General features: G+C 38.3%; 2 protein-coding genes and 1 pseudogene across 3 annotated transcripts; 2 read left to right on the top strand and 1 right to left on the bottom strand.

Annotated features, from left to right (window-relative positions):
- Nucleotides 1-5483: 5483 nt before the first annotated feature.
- Nucleotides 5484-6844, top strand: GUN4 (protein GENOMES UNCOUPLED 4). Its single transcript, XM_087325793.1, has one exon. The coding sequence runs from the start codon at nt 5499-5501 to the stop codon at nt 6390-6392; it is 894 nt and encodes a 297-aa protein (XP_087181919.1). The 5' UTR covers nt 5484-5498; the 3' UTR covers nt 6393-6844.
- A 2653-nt stretch (nt 6845-9497) lies between these two features.
- LOC147858771 (presequence protease 1, chloroplastic/mitochondrial-like) lies at nt 9498-13862 on the top strand (annotated as a pseudogene).
- Nucleotides 13863-14525: 663 nt separating this feature from the next.
- LOC147858770 (Peroxisomal membrane 22 kDa (Mpv17/PMP22) family protein) lies at nt 14526-18154 on the bottom strand. Of its 2 annotated transcripts, none has more exons than XM_087325794.1 (8): nt 18021-18154; nt 17323-17421; nt 16552-16653; nt 16250-16325; nt 15997-16067; nt 15754-15839; nt 15047-15113; nt 14526-14672 (listed from the first exon to the last, which is right to left on the bottom strand). In XM_087325794.1, exons 1-7 carry the CDS (start codon nt 18090-18092, stop codon nt 15062-15064), a joined length of 558 nt encoding a protein of 185 aa, XP_087181920.1. In that variant the 5' UTR covers nt 18093-18154; the 3' UTR covers nt 14526-14672; nt 15047-15061. The 2 variants fall into 2 exon arrangements, with proteins under 2 accessions (XP_087181920.1, XP_087181921.1); XM_087325795.1 differs by having other exon boundaries at nt 14526-14669.
- Between the last annotated feature and the right edge of the window lie 2737 nt (nt 18155-20891).

Here is a 20891-nt window from a genome sequence, read left to right as displayed (position 1 = left end):
TGCGCAAAAACACGGGGCCAAAGTGAAGGGTGTTCCGTTTCTGGCCGGCCGAACTGTCAAGTTTTTGGGCTCCTTGCGAACGATAAGCATTCTATTCCATTCCATGTTGAGCCTGATTTACGACCTTATCCCGAGCTTTCAACGTGTAAATAATGGTACCAAATATCCACGTGATTTGCCCTATTATGCAACACCTTGAATGGAAAAAGATGGAGGTGATTCTCCCTATTATGCAACACCTTGAATGGAAAAAGATGGAGGCAGGCCATGATCGTGCGCCTCTAGTTGATTAGAAATCATGTGTTGGAGAGCGATGTTCATCGAGATCACCAACATTCTGATGTTCGCAAAGAGCCTGCATACGATCACAATGGGTATATGCACCATTAAAGATATCACCGTTTTGTATGGCAATAGATTGACTTCTGTTCTTTGAAAGCCAGAAGAGGATACCGATTTCACATGTGTCATCGACATACATTGCAATTTATACAAAGTCTCCTATACATTTATGTCCTCATCCTATGCTTCAATGAAATAAGATTACCTCCAAGATCATCCCACGCTTAAATGAATAAAATGCATATAGAATAACATATTGTGAAATGCACATAGAGAGGATCCGAAATAAACTGTCTTGCTTCTTACTTCCAACTTGTGTTGGTTTATAGTTAATACAAAGATACCCATCTGGGTTGGTTTGGCTACCAACTAATGTATGCATACATGCTTGCTAAAAAGGTGGCAGAAAGGAACAAAGGTACAACACAACATGAAGACTTTTGCTTGCTCAAAAGGCGGCATAAAGGTACACCACATTTCCCCCTTGAGAGAAACAAGGAGTTTTACGGCACAATTAAAGGAGGGATGGCAATAGATGGTCCTAGGGCGGCGTAGGGTTTGATGCGAGCAATGTGGGCGGAGGTGACTCGGCCGAGTAGTGGATTTGATGGCGTGAACTATGGTGAATAGGCTGATCTGGAGGGCATGAAAGATTCCCTAAGGGCACATTGCCGAACCGAGAAGTAAACAAGGACTTTGTTTCCCACGGAATAAGTTGGGGTAATTTGGCCCACGTCGTAGTGCCACTTCTGGCGTTGTTGTGTGACCTACATGTTTCGGGGGTTGTCTCGTTGAAGTAGTGGGAGCATTTGTTGGAGACAGATCCCCCAAGTGGCCCCATCCATGTGGGCATGTCTGGAATGGAAGTTGATGAACGACTTTGGTGGGAGGCAAGGGTTGTGCCTGTAGAGTGCTTGAAAGGGGCTGGTCCTAATTGACACTTTGTATGAATGTGTTGTAGGCATGGGTGACAAACAACAAGATGTGATCCCAGGTTTTGTGGAATAGATCGATGTAAGTGGCAATCTCATGCTCGAGGGTCTTGTTGAGGTGTTCGGTGCAGCGAGCCTGCATACAATAGTGGTAGATCTGCTGGTGATCGCCAAAAAGGATTTGGATGGAGTGGTGGATGTGGGGCGGGGGTAGTCGGTGATCAAAAGGTGACACAAAGTGTTAGGAAACAGGTCCCTCCGGATGGGAAGAGAGAAGAACAGTGCTGATGAGCAAACTCCGCCGAGGCTGAAACCGGATGACGAGTACCCGGCAATGGAAGACCCGGTGAGAACCGGATGACGAGTACCCAGCAAGAGCCGGATGGCGAAGGCCCGGTGAGAAGTGCTCACCAGATGAAGGGACATATTCGTTAATATGTTTTCTGAGAGTCCATTGGGGATATATTTGTAAATAGCCGAAAAGTCATATTAGTATAAATATGACTTAGGGCAAACTTAGTGATGCTGTAGTTGTTATTCTTGTTGGTGCAAGATTTGAGTGTGTAACTGTGTACAAAGAGAGAGAGAGAGAGAGGAAGAGGTCGTTGTCTCTGTTGTAACCGCCGCCTGTGGCGAAGATAGCAAGCTCGAGGTCGTTGCCTCGGTGCTTTACTATTGTACATTGTGATATAGTGATAGTTTGCAGTCTGTGGGCTGTCGTGGTTTTTTCCCTAGTTTGGGTTTTCCACGTTAACATCCTGTGTACTCTTCTCTTCATTGTGTCGTGCGTTCATTACCCGTTTTCTGTGTTTGATCCTAGGCTTGGTTGTGGCCGAGCGCTGTTCATCGAGAGCGTGTATTCCTGTCAAAGTGGTATCAGAGCGAAAAGACATAGAAAATGGATGAATCGTTGGGAGGCATGTTCAAGCTCACCGGCTCCAACTATTCCGTGTGGAAGTCGAAGATGAGGGACATGCTCGTGGTTAAAGATCTTTGGTTACTGGTTCAGTTCAGGGACAAGAGATCGGACAAAATCGATGCCAAGATATGGGAGGTGATGCACATGAAGACAACGGCTTACATATGGTGCTTCATCCACATGAGTCTATACAACAACTTCAATGAAGAGAGCAAGGCTCATGAGCTCTGGGAGAAGATCAACATTATGTTTCAAAAAAAAATGCTGTTAATCAGGTTTCGGTATTTCGGAAGCTAGTAAGACTCCGGTACCAAGATGGCTCCAGCATGGCGGAGCACATGAATGCCTTCCAGGGGCTGATTCACCAGGCAACATCATTGGAAGTACCTCTCGCCGATGAGGTACTAGCGCTACTCCTGCTCAGTTCCCTCCCAGATAGTTGGGAGATGTTGGTTGTCACTTTGGGCAACAGGTCCCTCCGGATGGGAAGTGAGAAGAACAGTGCTGATGAGCAAACTCGGCCGAGGCCGAAACCGAATGACGAGTACCCGGCAACGGAAGACCCAGTGAGAACCGGATGACGAGTACCCGGTAAGAGCCGGATGGCGAAGGCCCGGTGAGAAGTGCTCACCGGATGAAGGGACATATTCATAAATATGTTTTCTGAGAGTCCATCGGGGCTATATTTGTAAATAGCCGAAAAGTCATATTAGTATAAATATGACTTAGGGCAAACTTAGTGATGTTGTAGTTGTTATTCTTGTTGGTGCAAGATTTGAGTGTGTAACTGTGTATAGAGAGAGAGAGAGAGAGAGAGAGAGAGAGGAAGAGGTCGTTGCCTCTGTTGTAACCGCCGCCCGTGGCGAAGATAGCAAGCTCGAGGTCGTTGCCTCGGTGCTTTACTATTGTACATTGTGATATAGTGATAGTTTGCAGTCTGTGGGCTGCCGTGGTTTTTTCCCTAGTTTGGGTTTTCCACGTTAACATCCTGTGTACTCTTCTCTTCATTGTGTCGTGCGTTCATTACCCGTTTTCTGTGTTTGATCCTAGGCTCGGTTGTGGCCGAGCGTTGTTCATCGGGAGCGTGTATTCCTGTTACAAAGGTACACCAGAATATCGTGGAGGTATTTATTTGGATTATGCCATGTGTAGATAGGTACTTCCTCGAGGTTGGAAATTCTCACTTGCAACATACATACAACATAAACTCGGTGCTAACAAACATAATACACTTCTTGTGGACTTGTCTGATGACTCTTTAAAAAATTTCTACTACGAGTACAAAATTATCTTAAACAACTAATGTTTGTCAAGATTTTATGGAGATCTTGTCATTTGTTTAGGACTTTGCAACCATATGCAACTTCTTCAACCAAGATATATATTGGGTGCTCTATGGACACTTTGGATGTTCCACAACAAAGTCCATTATGTTCAAGCTATGACTAATCCATATATTATTATCTTCAAGATATCAGTGTGATTGGCTAAGCATGCGTTCTATAGATCATATAATATCCTAGAGCATCTTTGCACTTTTTTTTTTCTTTCAATGCTTTTAGTTTATTGATATTGTAGTCCCTATCTTGCATACGATTCTTTGTGAGGTTTCGTCTCTTCTCCGGGTTTTCCACATGTGATATAATGCATCATAGAAAAGATGGTAATTGCAAGAGTAGTTGTCATGACCCACTTACACAAGAGTTCCATGTGATTAGCTTTTATAGAATCCGTTGAGGACATACTAATTGGCACCTCACAACAAATGCAAGCTTATTATCAATATAAGAGAATACTCGAAAAATACAACCTTGTGTTACACATTTGGTTTGCTTATTATTAATATAAGAGGATGCCTGAAATATATGATGAGTTTGCAAGATGTTAGCACCTAGCAACAATGTCACCATTTCCATTGTGTGGTGTATATATTATTTGTTGATAAGCATGAAGGTACAAATAAAAACTATTGCATAGAAATGCAAGTCCCTCTTCGATGTATTGAGCACACTCAATTGTGTCTCCTCATGGAAAAAACTTATAAACTATGAATGGCTTGAAATGCATGAATTTGCACAATCAATTGCACCCACCATCATTGTGCCATGATTGAATGGGACAAAAGCACATAAAGAAGTGGAGAAGAACGAAAGGTGAAAAAGAGTGATAGGTGTTTGACCATGCGATCCTAGGATGATGTAACTTATTGGGATGCATGCACATTTTCTAAGCCAAAAGCCTATACGAGGATGGTCTCGTCCATACCCACTAAAGCTATATCTGTATGTAGCATCCCTTGGTTTCACATGGCACGGTCAATAAATATCCGGCAAAGCCAGCGATATACCCGCCACCGGAAACATTATACGGGAGTGTAGGTGCCAACGTGACCCACTCAAGCATACTCGAATGCATTGGCAATCGTTCGTTTTCATGCGAATGTAACGAATGCGAATGTTATAAAAAACATAAGAATGTTTTATTTTTACACATTTTTTTTTTTTAAAACCTTAACTTTCTTACTTTTAAAATAAATCTACCTTATAATAAATAATGAATACAAAAGTATGGTATATTACCATACTCTTGGGGGGGGGGGGGTGTTTACCATACTTGAATGAAGAATGCGAATGCACGTATGGTACGTATGGTTCATACTATGCACTCGAGTGATAGATATAGCCTAGCGTAGAGAGACAACATTACGATCGTATTATGTCTTGATGGGGTGCCGCCGTATCTCGCGATCTCTCTCTATGAAGATCGGAAGGTAATATATGTTGTTCGGGAGGGGTGGTTCGGGTGGGCAGGCGGGACATACGGACACGGTTGCGGAAGGATATGTCCGGACAAAAGGAGTGGTGCATGCATGTGTGTGTGTGGGGGGGGGGGCACGTGGAGGACTCCGATTGGGTGGGCTCTCCTTCGCTCGGACAAATCGGAAAACGGATGCCACAAAATCTTATCCTTTTCCTTACCCTTCACACACACACACACACTCTCTCTCTCTCTCTCTCTCTCTCTCTCTCTTTCTTCACTCTCTCTCTCTCTCTCTCTCTCTCTCTCTCTCCGTCTGTCTGTCTCTGCAGCTGCAGCAGCTCCTTCGCGTTTCTGTCTGAGCGTTTCTCCTTCCCGTTTCTGATTGCAGCGTTTCTTCTTCCCGTTTCCTGTGCCCGTTTCTTCTTTTTCTTCTTCTCCTTCCCGTTTCTGATTGCAGCGTTTCCGCTTCCCGTTTCTTCTTCTTCTTCTTCTTCTTCTTCTTCGTCGTCGCCGTTTCTCCTCCTCGCCATTCTCCATCGCTCGCCATGGCCTCCTCTCTCATCCGCAGCTGCTCCTCTGTGTTACCCTGTGTTACCTCCGACCTAAACCCCATCCTCAAGCATCATTGCAGCAATGAGTTCGGACCTCCATCGGCATCGTCTTCATCTTCATCTTCCTACTCTTCACCTTCTTCTGTAACAAGCTTCCGCTATGGAATCCTTGACCTCAGGTGTTCATCTTCCTCTTCCTCTTCCTCCTCTTCCTCCTCCTCCTCTTCTTCTGTACTCCTGTTGTCCGACTCGGGCTTAAGAAGGAGAGGCTCTGATGTCAGAGTTTATTCATCCGGCAGCAGTTCCACACAGCAAATAGAGGTTGAATCAGAGATCGGAGTCTCTTACCACAAATTACAGGAGCTTCTCCTGGCGCAGGAGTGGGAGAAAGCAGACGAAGAAACTCGTCGCCTCATTATTGTCCTCGCAGGTGAAAACGCAGTGAAGAGGAAGTATGTCTTCTTCTCAGAGGTCCAGTTCATGCCAAAGTCAGACCTGGCCTCCATAGACAGGCTATGGAGAGCTTATAGCGATGGGAAGTTTGGTTACAGTGTTCAGAGAAAGATCATGAAGAGAGTGGGTGGAGACTGCACAGAATTCTTCAAGAAAGTAGGATGGATGAAACCTCTTGGAGATGAGTATAAGGATTCTGAACAATTTACGTATAGATCTTTTCCCTCTGAGTTCATGTGGAACATGGAATCTTCCACGCCTGTCGGACACTTGCCTCTCACTAATGCTCTCCGAGGAGCTCAGCTACTCAGAGCTCTACTCTTTCATCCTGCCTTCGATTTTGCTGATGATGAACTTGTTGCTCCTTCTATCAATTCGTCCCCTACTTCTTCTGATACACAGAAGAAGCCTCTCTCAGTGAACTACAGCTTCTGAAGCTACACTGCGATAGCCATGGAGGACAATGCTGGTAAAGATCTTCTACCGGTATAGATATCTGATTGTTTTCTGGTAAACATTATGATGACGATTTTCCGGCATTTTTTTCCCGGGTTATGCTTTGCCGATATCGATTCTTGATGATTTTTTTATTTCCCGATAAAGCTCCGTAATTTGATGCGATTCTGTTCTGATCAAGGATCTGGATGACCGATTCCGGTAAAGCATGCATGCATTTCAATCATGATTCTGGTAAAAGAGTTTTGTGTTAGCCGATTCTGCCAATAATGCATTTCTGGTGGTTTCCGCTTCACCATCATCATCATCATCATCATCATCTACTTCTTCTTCTTCTTCAAGGAGGCCCTACTGTAGATTATGATTCTAATTACTACTTTGTATGTGCCATGGAAAAAAATATTTGATTTTGCTAAGTGGAATTAAGTTAACGTGTGTGTGAAAAAAGTCTCTTAGATTGAATCACTCATTCTATGCAGGTATTTTTGTAGTGTCACTTGCCTTCATCAAGGACCCATGTATACATAAATATGGCGACAAGCTGTATTTTTTAGCGTAAAACAATGAATATGCCCTTTCATGTTAAGAATCATTTTGTCTGGAATTTCCTTCCCATCTTCAATCATGTTGGAATTCAATTACATTCTTCAATCATGTTGGAATTCAATTACATTCTTCAATCATGTTGGAATTTACTTGCATTCTTCAATCATGTGGAGGTCATGCATAGATCTTACAATCCTCAGGACTATGTTCATCATATAAACAACATATATATGTGTGTCTATAACCTAATCGGATCGAGAATTTGGTCCCATTGAATGCTTATCATAAGTCTGACACCGATGCATGTATGCTTGTCATGATATGTTTCCAGAGGGCCGAGGTTGAAAATCTCGTATGGCAATTTGTGCAAAATCACAAGAAAAGCAATAGATATTTGTAATTAAGTTCTAAGGTTAACTTCAAATATGATCTCTTGGCCCTAATGTTACTTACATAGTATTTGAAAATTCTCCATGAATGAACTCTTGTGGATTGATGTTCACATCCTAATGTTTTTACATGCAAACAAATCACCTCTATAAAGTTTGCAAAGCTCAATAGGCAATCATAATTGTGTGGGTGGGATTCACATGCAACACCAATGTTGGACTCTACTACATAAAGGATCGATTATGGTCTTGTGGAGCATTGCATGTAATTTCATTCTTTTGTATTTTGTCCCTTCCAATACTGATAAACCAAAAATCTATAAAAACAAGAGGGAAGAAATTTTGATTTCATATGGAAAGAATGTTCCAAATTTGCTTAATTTGATTAAGATGGGACATTTTTTTACGTTGACAAGTTCTACGTCTTGGACGTGTCGGGGGTTCAAGCATGCTAGAGGATATGCCAAAGATTAAGTTGCTATCTGCATGAGACGTCACTTCCTAAAAATTTAATGTTTGTGAGCTTTTATTCTTCTTCAATTAGGTTTTCATTTGAGAGATGTTAGTTGTTTGGATGTGCAAAATCATTTACCTTTCACTTTGTCTAGATATCTTGAGTCTCTCGAGGGTTATTTGAGATTAAAGTTTGACAAAATTAGATCACTAAAGGGACACGGTGCACATTTTTTCAATATGCGATGGATCAAATTATCACCTCATTTGGTGGGCATTGTTCCACTATTATATCCTGACAAGGAACATTTTTGGAATCACAACTACATTAGATGAAAAAATTCATGATTCAAACCAAGAGAATAGTTGATGGATGACAAAGTTGTTCACTCAAATGAAAATCGTGGAAATCTCAAATGTTAATATTGAACATACTTGCCTATTTCTCCTAATTAATTCTCGTTCTTTTGCTATTGTGAGGCATCTATTTCATGAGATTTTTGATGATGAGGAACATGGTTGAGATATTTCGCAAAGACAAATTGGGATCATGTGTGGCAAATATAGCTTTTGTGACCTCTTGAGTAAAACGTAAGTCACAATTTTATACTTGTGGTGCATTTTTCAACATCTAATTTGTAGGACCACATCATACACATGTGTTGCCTTCTCTCACTTAATTATTTAAACCCTCGCGAAAAAACTTAGGGTTTGATTAATAACTTGAATTCCTCTTAGACTATGATGTGACTTATTTGCAAGGATCAAGTTATCACGTGAGTGAAGGGCATGAGTACATATTTGTATTATGCGGTCCCATGATAGACACGGCTATAAATGCAACATTGTACTTAATTTACCAAAAGCATATGCCAAAGCATCAATATCTTATACCATGTACGAAACACTTTTACATTAAGCTTTAGCAAGTATGTAGTTTACGGTATCATTTTTTTTTTAAAAAGGCTTTTTAAAACAATAGCAATTCTATAGAAACTAAAAACACTAAGGATTTTACCGTGAAAATCCTAATAGTAAGCACTTTTACATTAAGCTTTAGCAAGTAAGTTTTGTGGTATCATTTCAAAAAAGGCTTTTTAAATCAACGGCAATTCTATAGAAACTAAACAAACTAAGGATTTTACTGTGAAAAATCTAATATAGTAAACGTATCACTTATCTTAAGGTTGTCTAACAACGATGGATCACATCACTAAATTATTTTGGCTTCAAACATAGTGATGAATCCACCATTTTAGAAGCGAGACAAAGGTAGAACTAGAACTTCGTTGTCACATGATCGCTTAATCATAGCATGACATACACTTTTTTGCTAAACATTCTCTCTTTGCCTTTCATACCTTATGCCAAAGAATCAAAACAAAAGGAAAGACTTCATTCCCTGTAATTATAAAAAAAAATTAAACAAGTTCGGATTGAAAGGATTTAAATTTATCGTTTTAAAAGAGAATAAAATTGTAACATTTAGAAAAAAAAAAAGATCAGATATGAAATTTGCAATTTTAAGAAATGGAAAGCAAATATTTAGAAGCCTAGAAAGAGTTAAATTTTTAAAAAAAGCTGATTTATCTTTTAGAAAATCATCTATGTTTGTGTATCTATGTTTATAATTGGGATGAGAAATATTACATTCTAGTATTGAAACTCTTGGTATGTATAATATTCATGGAAAGGAATGTTCCAAGGAAACAACACTTCTGAACTGTGGCTTACCTGTGATGCAGAAGCAAACCCTGAGCTTGCCCAACAACTTGGTTTTGAAAAGGTTAAAGAACAATTGATCGAGGAATATAAATCAAGTGGAGTGTTGTATAAACACAAGAAAAACGGGAGCAGAAGTGATGTCAGTTTCAAATGAAGACGAGAATATAGTTTTTGGGATTGTTTTTCAAACACCACTGTAAGTGTTCACTTTGATACGTCTTTTTGCTAGCAGAATGTAATTGTATTGTTCATTTTGAATGGTTTTCTAGGGTTTGCATGTATTGAAAATCATTGTCTTCAGTGAAACGGTGTGACTTATTTTAACAACTGGAGGTAAATCATGTATCAAGGCTCTACAAAAGTATAGTTATGTTTATGCTTTAATAATTTCTTAATATTATAGAATCCTGTCTAATGTTGTGTGATCTTGATACATGTAACAGGACTTCTACAATCTCATTGATGCCTACTTGGATGCGGTTTTTTATCCAAAATATGTAAATGATTTGCAGATATTTCAGCAAGAGGGTTGGCACTATGAGCTTAATAACTCCTCAGAAGAAATTACTCTTAAAGGTACGTGTTGATTGCATCTAACTGTAGTTTTGTTCCAGTGACAGCATACTTCATGTCATATAATAACCTGAGCAATATCCCAACCTTATAACTAGGTGTGGTGCTCAATGAGATGAAAGGTGTTTACTCCCAACCCGATAATATTCTTGGGTGTGTTACCCAGCAGGTATGTACTTTAGGCATATGGAATCTTCATACTTCACATGTTATGGCCAAAACCGAATGTGGTAGTGTAATTTGGCTATGCTAAATTTTGCATGCTTAGAAGTCAAATGGGAGGATGATGGAATACCTGCACTAGAAATTGAACGGATCAGCAGCTGTATAGCACCCAATTGACCATGAAATTACTAGCAGTGCTTGTACTTATGAGTATTAAGCTGCACATGACAATATTAATGATGTAAGGCTTTTCTTACGAGACATAATATTATGTTTTGATTTGAAGGGTTCTGTTTGTGGAACATGGAACTGTTGGTAAGAATATAGGAAGGAAATCATCCTTTTATTTAGATCCATTACATGAAAGTCTATTCATTGAGATAATTGGTAAAACAAATAGACATACTAAGATTATTAGTATGGAGGATGTCATTTCTTGGTTAGTCATTCATTGAGATAATTGTCTTTGATTCGACTTGTAAGTTTCACCTATAATGCTTTGTTTTCTGGTTTCTTTCTAAACACTTTCCAACTTCCGTATATTTTTCTCATCGAATTGATATGAATTAATGTTTTATGTTGTAGGCTTTGTTTCCTGATAATGCATATGGTGTTGACAGTGGAGGAGATCCAGAAGTTATTCCCGAGCTCATGTTTAAAGAATTCCAGGTATTGCTGATTGTTTTTCTGTGCATCTGTTTGGTGCTTGCTATCTATATGACAGTACAGTGTAAACTGAATAGAGTTTTTACTGTGAATATTAGGAATTACATAAAAGATTTTATCATCCCAGCAATGCCCGTATTTGGTTCTATGGAAATGATGATCCGAATGAAAGGCTGCAGCTGATAAGTGGTACTCAAAGATTATAATGGGCGTTATGAAAACTTTGAGCATGTTCTCGATTGCTCTGAGTCCAACAAGCTATTAATGCTGTCATTGTAGCTTTCACATTTAGAGTGCATTTTAGATATCCAACGAATGTATGATTTGATCATAAGAAAAGCTTTACTGTTATATCAATTGATATTCATGCTGCATCACTTGTCCCTTTTCGTGTTTTCCCAATCCTTAGATCACATCCTGCCACCATTGCAGGGTACTTGGATAGTTTTGAAGCCAATGAATCAGCCAAAGCATCAGAAATCAACCCACAGAAGCTTTTCTTGGAATCTAAGAGAGTTGTTCAAAAACATCCTGCTAATGAAGTAGGGGATTTGAAAAAGAAACACTATGTGTCTGTAAACTAGTTGCTTACAGAGACTCCCTTGGATATGGAAACTGAGCTTGCTTTGGAATTTCTTGATCATCTAATGTTGGGAACACCTACTGCACCTTTAAGTAAAGCATTGCTAGAGAGCGGCCTCGGTGAAGCTCTTGTCGATGGTGGTATTGATGATGATCTTCTTCGACTCCGATTCATTGTGGTTCTTAAAAATGTTGCCGAAGAGGCTATTGCAAAGACAGAAGATTTAATTATTTCAAAACTCCAGGGGCTTGTTGATGAAGGTTTTACATTGGAGGCCGTCCAAGCTTCCATGAATACAATCGAATTCTCTTTGAGAGAGAATAACAGTGGCTCCTTTCCTCATGGATTGTCTCTCATGTTACGATCTATGGTAAGATTACTGGCCCACGGTTTCTGCTTCATTTCTTATTGATTTGTATCCCTTTTGGAGGTTTTCTGTTTATTTTGTCTTTCGTTTTATTTGGTTTATCCTTATGTGGTCATACTTTTATCAAGGAAGCCTATAACATATGAGCCTTGAGCTATTTTGCAGGGGAAGTGGCTGTATGTATGGTATGGATCCATTTGAGACATTAAAATTTGCCGAGCCCTTGGAAACATTGAGAGCTAAGATAGCTACTGAAGTATCTAAAGCTGTCTTTTCTCCTTTGATTCAGAAGTTTCTGTTAGATAATCCTCATAAGGTCACTGTATTATTACAGGTATCAAATCTCTACTAACTTGGCATTGACCTTATTGTCTACTGGGAGAAGCAAACTCAATGCTTGCTTCACATCTCTTCAGCCTGATCCAGAGAACGGCAATACTTAATGAAACTCAAGACAAAGAGGCGCTGAAAAAACTGAAGGAAAGCTTGACAAAGGATGATCTGGCAAGTTAATGCATGGAACTGAGAAATTACACTGCAGACAGGAAACTCCTGACCCACCAGAAACTCTTGCAACAGTACCAAGCTTGTCTCTGGTGGATATACCGAAGGAGCCTATCAGTGTTCCAATAGATGTAAGCTATCTTTTGGACTGTTCGTATAGGTATGCCTATTATTTTGATGTGTAATCTCTTATATTTGTGTGACAGATTGGGGATATTGAAGGTACAACTGTATTGCGACATGACCTATTCACAAATTATGTACTTTATGCTGAGTTGGCTTTTGATATGAGCTCAATAGACTCTAAACTTCTTCCCCTTGTACCAATTATTCTGGTATGTATAACATTTCAACCCACTTTGGAAACCTGTTTGGATGGGTTCCTGGAAATTTTCTCTGATTTTTTTCAGCCAGTCTGTAATGGAAATGGAAACCAAGGACATGGAGTTTGTTCAGTTAAATCAGTTAATAGGAAGAAAAACTGGTGGTATCAGTATATTCCCCAGCACATCTGCAAGGAGGAGAAGGAAAGAGCCTTCCAATCACATGATTATAAGATGGAAAGCAATAGCGTCCCAGGTTCAACAGTTGTTTGATTTGGTAAGCAATTTGTTACTGCTTATATTAAAATGCTGTGCTTTGCATCAATTGTGTGTCCAGTTAAGGCTGTATTCAAAGGGGGTGTAGAAACCTTTGTTTGGGGTAGTTCTCACAATCTCTGCTGAAAGCAAATCCCTTGGGAGAGGGGTTCAGTGACCATGGGAAAGAAAAGAATGTGTGGGGATGAGGTTTTCATAGTCATCCTTGTGGCAAACAATGTCATTGAAACCAATTCTGTAAGCACACATTGTATGGTGCATGGTGTGGAAACTAGGTGCCGAGATCAATCTGAATTGGGGACTTGGCAACATTCTGTCTGATTCTGGGAATCATTGTCCCACAGTTTGGAAGTAGCCAAATGGCATTTCCTGATTCTTTGGAGGAATATGAGTGATACTATTCTCAATCACTTCAGATTAAGCTTAGATTACTTTCAAGTTAAATAAACTTTTCCAGGTGGTGATCTGCTTGATTCTGCATTCATATATGTGCATCTATTTGTTAACCAAATAAATTCAATGCTAATCAGCATTAAGATTATCATATCCTGTCTGATTCTGGGAATCATTGTCCCACAGTTTGGAAGTAGCCAAATGGCATTTCCTGGCTCTTTGGAGGAATACGAATGATACTATTACTTCAGATTAAGCTTAGATTACGTTCAAGTTAAATAAACTTTTCCAGGTGGTGATCTGCTTGATTCTGCATTCATATATGTGCATCTATTTGGTAACCAAATAAATTCAATGCTAATCAGCATTAAGATTATCACATCCTGTATGAAATGTGTTAGACTGGTGCCGATGAGAATCCTGCTTCAAGATGTCCAATTTACAGATCCGCAACATTTTCGAGAGTTTGTCTCAAAGCAAGGCTGAGATGGAGGTATAAGTGATTATAAAGTAACATATTAGCTATATTCAAGTTTTAATAGTTAATATCACCACTTAATCCCAAAATGCAGAGTGCTAAAGATGGAATTTCTTCTCTAGTTGTATAGGGCATTTTGGCCTCCCACATGTTAACACAAATTATTTTCGTCTCTTGCCCATTCAGCTTTAATCTTTATATTTATGTATAAGCTTAGACCTAAAGCATTTATAGTAAGTGTTTAAACTCATCTTTCTAAAAAGTGTGGTTAGTATTAATGTAGGAAGTTTGGATATATAGGTTTATGAAGCACATAATAACGTTCATCATATTAATTTGGTGTAGGTATATTAATTTTCTTCACATTTATTTCCTTCAATTGATTAAATAGCACATAGGAATCAAGTCTCACACTAATATCTCCATCTTCTTTAATTAAGATTGTGTGATTGTAAGAGAAGTGAGAGACTCACCTAAAACTAGTCATTTCGTCAAAGATGTGTGACATACACACTCTCACCAAAAATAGGGTGTATAGTCACCCAATCAATCCCCTTTGGCCCGATTCCAACCAATTTCTAAGGCTATAGTATGTCCAAACTTTTTAATAAAGCATTGTTTTTCATACTATTTGAGCATCTCTTTGGTATATATATAGTATATACATTAAATTTCTTAATACCACTTATTTATTTTCAATGAGATGGTTTGGCATCTCTAAAATAATTTCTGCAAGTGAAAATGGAAGACTTAGTCAATTAATGGGCATGCCCATGTTGCCATGGTAAAAGATGAATGCTTCAAATAATGCAGAGCTGCTGCCACAAAAAAGAAGAGATATGTTAGTGCACAAATAATGGAAACAAAGAAAGTTTAATATCAAAAAAGGAAACAAGGATGGCGAGAAATATATTGGACAATAATTTTCAACAAAAATTCCAGAATACAAAATATTGTTAGGAGCTCATCCAATATCATGATGAGGGTCTATATAATTTGATTCATTACAAAAATGTTAAGAGAAAAACCAATGCATGAATTATATCGCCGAAAAGGAAAAGGAAATACAGGACGAGATTTTTCAAGAGATTCTGGAAACCACAAAATTAACAAAATATTTTTAAGAATCCACCTGATGTTGTGACGAGAGTCTACATAATTTGCTTCATACATAAATAAATACACTACATACCTCTATGCCAAATCCTCAGGATGACTTCAAAGTTAGAGAACGTGATTTCAAACTTAAGAATACGCCCCTGTTGAAAAGAACCGCAGAAAGCATAAAACTTTCACATAGATGTGATTTCCCTTGTACACAATTAGAAACACCGAACAGAATACAAAGTTTTAAATGAGAACTCAGTATTGAGGCATCAAGCCGCAAGATCAGAATACAATGTATGGAACAGAAAATTTAAATTTTAAAATGAGAAGCAAGTATTAAGGTGTAATGCAGCCAGATCATTTATGCCTATAGCTAGCAGATGACGCTTAATTAACAATAATGATGAAAAAACTTCAACCTATAAGAAACATATGATGCTTAATTAACATGCACCCCATTATTTATTTTCCTCAAAATCAATAATGATCTTGCCTTTGCAAAAAAAAATCACTATGCTTCGATGCTATTAATAGATAGCCCAAAACAAGGATTTATTATTTATTATTTATTTTATAAATGCAATATTTCTAAAAAAAACAACCTTACAACAAATAAGCACCAACTAAAAGGTTTGATAAACAATACAAGATGCCATATGACAGATTGCATGCAATCTAGGTGATGTTTTGTGCGCATCAAAGATCCCAGTTTGATTTGCGTTTTACTTTTCACAATCACCACTAATACAAGAATCTTGGGACGGCCGAGAGATTTAGATCTGACATCCTTACCAGCAAGCTGCAACAAGTCCGTGAAACAGAACACGTAACTCGATTGGTACAAATTTGAAGTTAATGAACCCAAAAATAGGCCAGATCTGTTGAATAAAGCCAAACAGAGAGATTACAAACTTAAATTTATAAAAATTAATCCTGCTGTTTTATGTTTTCCTTTTTTCCTTTCGATTTTCCTTTTTATCTTTTTTATTTTGGAAAAATAATTCTAGGACATATGTTCACATCCAGAGAACTCACCTTCCACGCGTTCAGCTGCACACTCACAAATTCTTTCTTTATCTTATTCTTTACGAAGCTCCATGGTCTCCCTGTATGGGGGGGAATTTGATTTCACATATTCAGGTTTGTATTTCAAAATTAAGACAAATCTTAGGAATTAATAAATTTTCTTTGTTCAATAAATATTTCCTTTTAACTGATTCTCAGAGTTGAAAGACTGAAGATATCATTTCAATAAAACATATATAGATAAGAGTTCATTATTCCATACCTTCCAGAACCAAGCCAAAATACACCATAAATATAAAATTACTCCATGGTCCTGAAATGGCCTGCTCGAATGCAACCTGAAAATACAAAGAACAAAAAAGTCTAGTAAATATAATGTTCTAAAAGCACAAATAGAATTAATAATTAATTGAACAGAGTTTTTTATTAGTCAAGAATTTGGTAAACAAATGCCAAAAAACATCATCTTTACATATTTCTTCCAAAACATCTCCTAAAATGCAACACTACAGAAATCTTTGAGACACTATTTTGTTAAAATATCGGAAAGAATGCAATGCACACCTTTTTCACAATAGTCGCTGTATCTTGCTTGCGCTTGAAAAGCCGATCCATAAGCTTGTGAAGAAAATGTCCAAATGGTCCGGCATATAGGAGGCCATACAGCTGCATAATAATACCGAAAATGTCGATGATAATGATAATGATTCCTAATCTATTCCCTATACAATAACAAACATCAAGGTGCTACATTTTCTGCAATATCTCTAAACTTTACCAATCCAGCAAATCTTGTGGAGATGGGAATTATTCAAGATACTGTGACAATGGACAAAGGCTTCATTAAACACCAATAAGTTCACAAATATATCAAGCAGTCATACTATAAGCCTCAATATCAAAATTCGCAAAGAATATTAATTTCCAGGTACAATTTCTGATGTATGCAGGTGCAACATCCAGTGCTAAAACCTTGGAGCACAATCAGGAATTCAGAATTTTCTTGAACTAGCTTCTCGTTTACTATTCAATTCAAACATGCAGATATGCCACAAAGAGATATATGGATCATACTCTGTTATGCATTCTATTAGGATTAAACATGAGACTAGTGTGAAAAATCTAGAAGATCCTTAAAAGTTTCATAGCTAAACCCCACTTTCTATGTATCAAACCAGAACCAGAAGACATGTCACAAAGGAAGAGTGATTTAAGCATGCTCTTATTGACATCAGAAGTGGGCATAAAACAGGAATCGTATTAAACCCTAATCAAGTTATGATTTATAGGAAAAAATCTATGAACATAAAAACGAGAGTGTATGAGAGTACTAACAAAGACAAGAGCAATCCGCCGATAGTCGAGCCTTTTTGCTCCACCAATTTTCTGAGATATGGTCTGGCTACAGCCTGCAATACAACCGGCAGTAATGGCCTAGGAGAATCACATAAAAATCGAATCAGGAAAAAGAACAATTCACAGGGAAAAATCCACACTTTCATATTCATAATACATACACATGAAAATATGCATACACATCCCACAGACATACACATATATACATCAGCATACACATGACATATACATATACAAATAAGAATACACATAGGCAAACCACATACAAATTACATATTACATATGCAAATATGCATTCACGTACAAAAACAAATAAACATCCACATCCACGAATAAACCTACATCTACACTCACATACACATTAGGCATACAGATACACATATACAAACATACACATACAGCCATACAGATACACATATACAAACATACACATACAGATACACCCCTATATACATATATACATATTATGCACACACACACATACGCATATGCATATGCATACACATACACATACACATACACACACAAAACATACACACACACAACACACATACATATGCACAATCACATACACATACACATCACACACATACACATACACATACACAACACACATACATATGCACAATCACATACACATACACATACATATGCGCATCACACACACATACACATACCTTGGTACGCAAGGGATGCTTCTGGAGAGCCACGAGGTAGTTGTGGCCTGCTTTCTTGAGGAGGTCCCCCATAGGATCGTCTTTGAGGGAGGGATGGAAGCTTTGAGGGAGGGAGGGCTCGATCAGCGCAGATGCTTTTGGTTGTGCAGATCTGCCCGTCTAATGTGGCCCACCCCAAAAACGTGAGCCTGCTGCACGTGACATGGATGGATAACAACGGCACGTGCTTTTTCCCAGAGCGAGCCTTGCCTCTTTCTAACACACGGCTCGAACTGAACCGAACCGTTAAACCGTCTCCTAACGGTTTATAGGTTCGACGATAAATAAACAGGTTTGGTTTGGTTTCAAATGTTATTAATCGGTTTCGGTTTAGTTTGAATTTCATGGTTTAGTGGTTTCAGTTTATGTGGTTCGGTTTATAGGTTAAATGTCATGCACATGACATTAAAAATTACTCCTAAATTTTTCCTATAGGCTCTAACTTTCAATGTTTAATTTTAAATCGTAGTTTTAACTTATTAAATTTTATGTGCAGTATATGTAGAGTCCCCTTTTTCATTGGTGATGATCAAATTTATGATAAGTATGATGACCAAATTTATGAGAGAATGATGACCAAATTTATGAGAAGAATGATGACCAAATTTATAATAAGCATGATGACAAAATTTATGATAAGTATGATGATAAAATTTATGATGATCAATATCAATAAAAAATGGTTTGGTTTGGTTTGGCTTTGATTTATGATAAACCGGTTTGGTTTGGTTCTAAAATTTCCGTATACGGTTTGGTTTCTCCTATTTAAAAACGGTTTGCTTTAAACGGTTCAGCTTAAATGGCTTCATAAATTTAAAACAGTTTGGTTCGGTTTTTATTATGCATAAATGGTTTGGTTTGGTTTCAAGGCCAAGAAACCGAACCGAACAGGGCCCATTGCTAATCACAGGATCACTTGAATCGTGCTCACTTAGTCATCTCGATTGATTTTCCCAGTTGATGGCATTCCCAATCGTCGATCTGTCTCTTGTAATGATCTAGATTGGTTCCTCATCTAGATTGGTTCCTACTTGATGGTGTTCTCGATCGTTGATCCGTCTCTTATAGTCATCTCGATCAGTTCCTGCTTTATGACCTTCTCGATCGTAGATCTGTCTCTTATAGCCATCTCGATTTGTTCCTGGTTTCTGGCGTTCCCAATCATCGATCCATCTCTTATAGTCATCTGGATCGATTTTCCCGCTTGATGGCCTTCCCAATCGTCGATATGTTTCTTATAGTCATCTCAATCAGTTCCCACTTGATGGCCTTCCCAATCGTCGATATGTTTCTTATAGTCATCTCGATCAGTTCCTGCTTGATGGCATTCCCGATCGTCGATTTGTCTCTTATAGTCATCTCGATCAGTTCCTGCTTGATGGCATTCCCGATCGTCGATTTGTCTCTTATAGTCATCTCGATCAGTTCCTGCTTGATGGCATTCCCGATCGTTGATCCATCTCTTATAGTCATCTCGATCGGTTCTTGCTTGATTTGTGCTCCCGATCATCGATCTGTCTCTTATAGTCATCTCGATCAGTTCCTACTTAATGGCGTTCTTGTCCATTTACGCGCCTGCTTGTGACTAGACCTAGGCCATATCAATGTATTAATATTATTATTCATGCACTTCTTGCGGATGATCATGTGTGTGGACCTACATAACATGACAAAGGCTCACTTGCCTATTCGGTCCTCGAATGTGAAATATATTGGTGATGTGAGATTTTCCTTCCAACCACTACAAGGCAAGAAATTAATTGTGTTTTGGCTTAGGCCAAAATTCAAATTGAAAGTAAGCTTGTGCTACAAAGCATGAATGACATCATTCTGTTGTTATAATTGGACATTGTTGGGCATGAAATGTTTCCACCCTACTTCATAGTTTTGATTAGTTTTGTGCCATATAGGTTATGAGTAAGGCTAACTAAAGCATTTCAAGCTTATAAATTTGGCATTGATGAAACCTAGCCCTCAACTTAAACAAGACTTGGCCCCTGTACACATACATGTAAATGTAGGTCTAGTGTTGTCTTCAAATAGCCAAATACAACCATGTGCATTGAACAAGAGGAAAAGGAACCTTCAAGTTGACATTGGTGTGGAGATTCCACAAAAGGTTGTTCACTATATTTGGAATAGCTAAATACAACCACGTGCATTGAACAAGAGGAAAAGGAAATTTCAAGTTGACATTGGTGTGGAGATTTCCACGAAAAGTTTTTCACTATATTTGGATCAATTTAATATATGTGGCATAGGAAGACGTAATCATTATATGTGTGTTATAACAGTTATCATCCAACAACTCCTTTGTGTACCCATCAAGATGCAACTTTCAAGCACCCTAAAGAGCACGATTTTTTGACAATGAAATTGCTTGTGGGATGGTTTGATTATTTGAGCTCACAATGACAGCCTTACCAACTCTATATGTGAATCAAATGTGATGGAAGTCCAAGAACATGCATTTAAATGCAACACAATAATACTAAGAATGAGTCTAGATCTTTAAAGCAAATATAGGTGAATCCAGAACGTCCAAGTGAAGCAAAAAAAAGACACAATTGAAGCTTACGTTTTATGAGAAGCAAATTTGTGCAACACGTGCTCAAAAACTAGGGATTTCTAATGAATAGTTCTCAACATTACCTTTTAAAAAGAAATGCTACTAGGCTCATGGAAAATTTGTAGACATTGTTGTCAAGCCCGTCTTGTTTATGAGTGAATTGTTTGTGTTCATCATGTCAACTGAACATCTCGAGTTTACATAATGAACATGAAAATAAGAATATTGCTCAATACTTGATGAATCCACAACCTTAATGTGCA

This window comes from Azolla caroliniana, unplaced genomic scaffold, assembly GCF_043228905.1.
Source record: "Azolla caroliniana isolate FFs.n. ecotype wild unplaced genomic scaffold, voAzoCaro1.0.p SCAF_10, whole genome shotgun sequence".
Classification (NCBI taxonomy): domain Eukaryota; kingdom Viridiplantae; phylum Streptophyta; class Polypodiopsida; order Salviniales; family Salviniaceae; genus Azolla; species Azolla caroliniana.
This window is presented reverse-complemented; position numbering and strand designations above follow the sequence as displayed.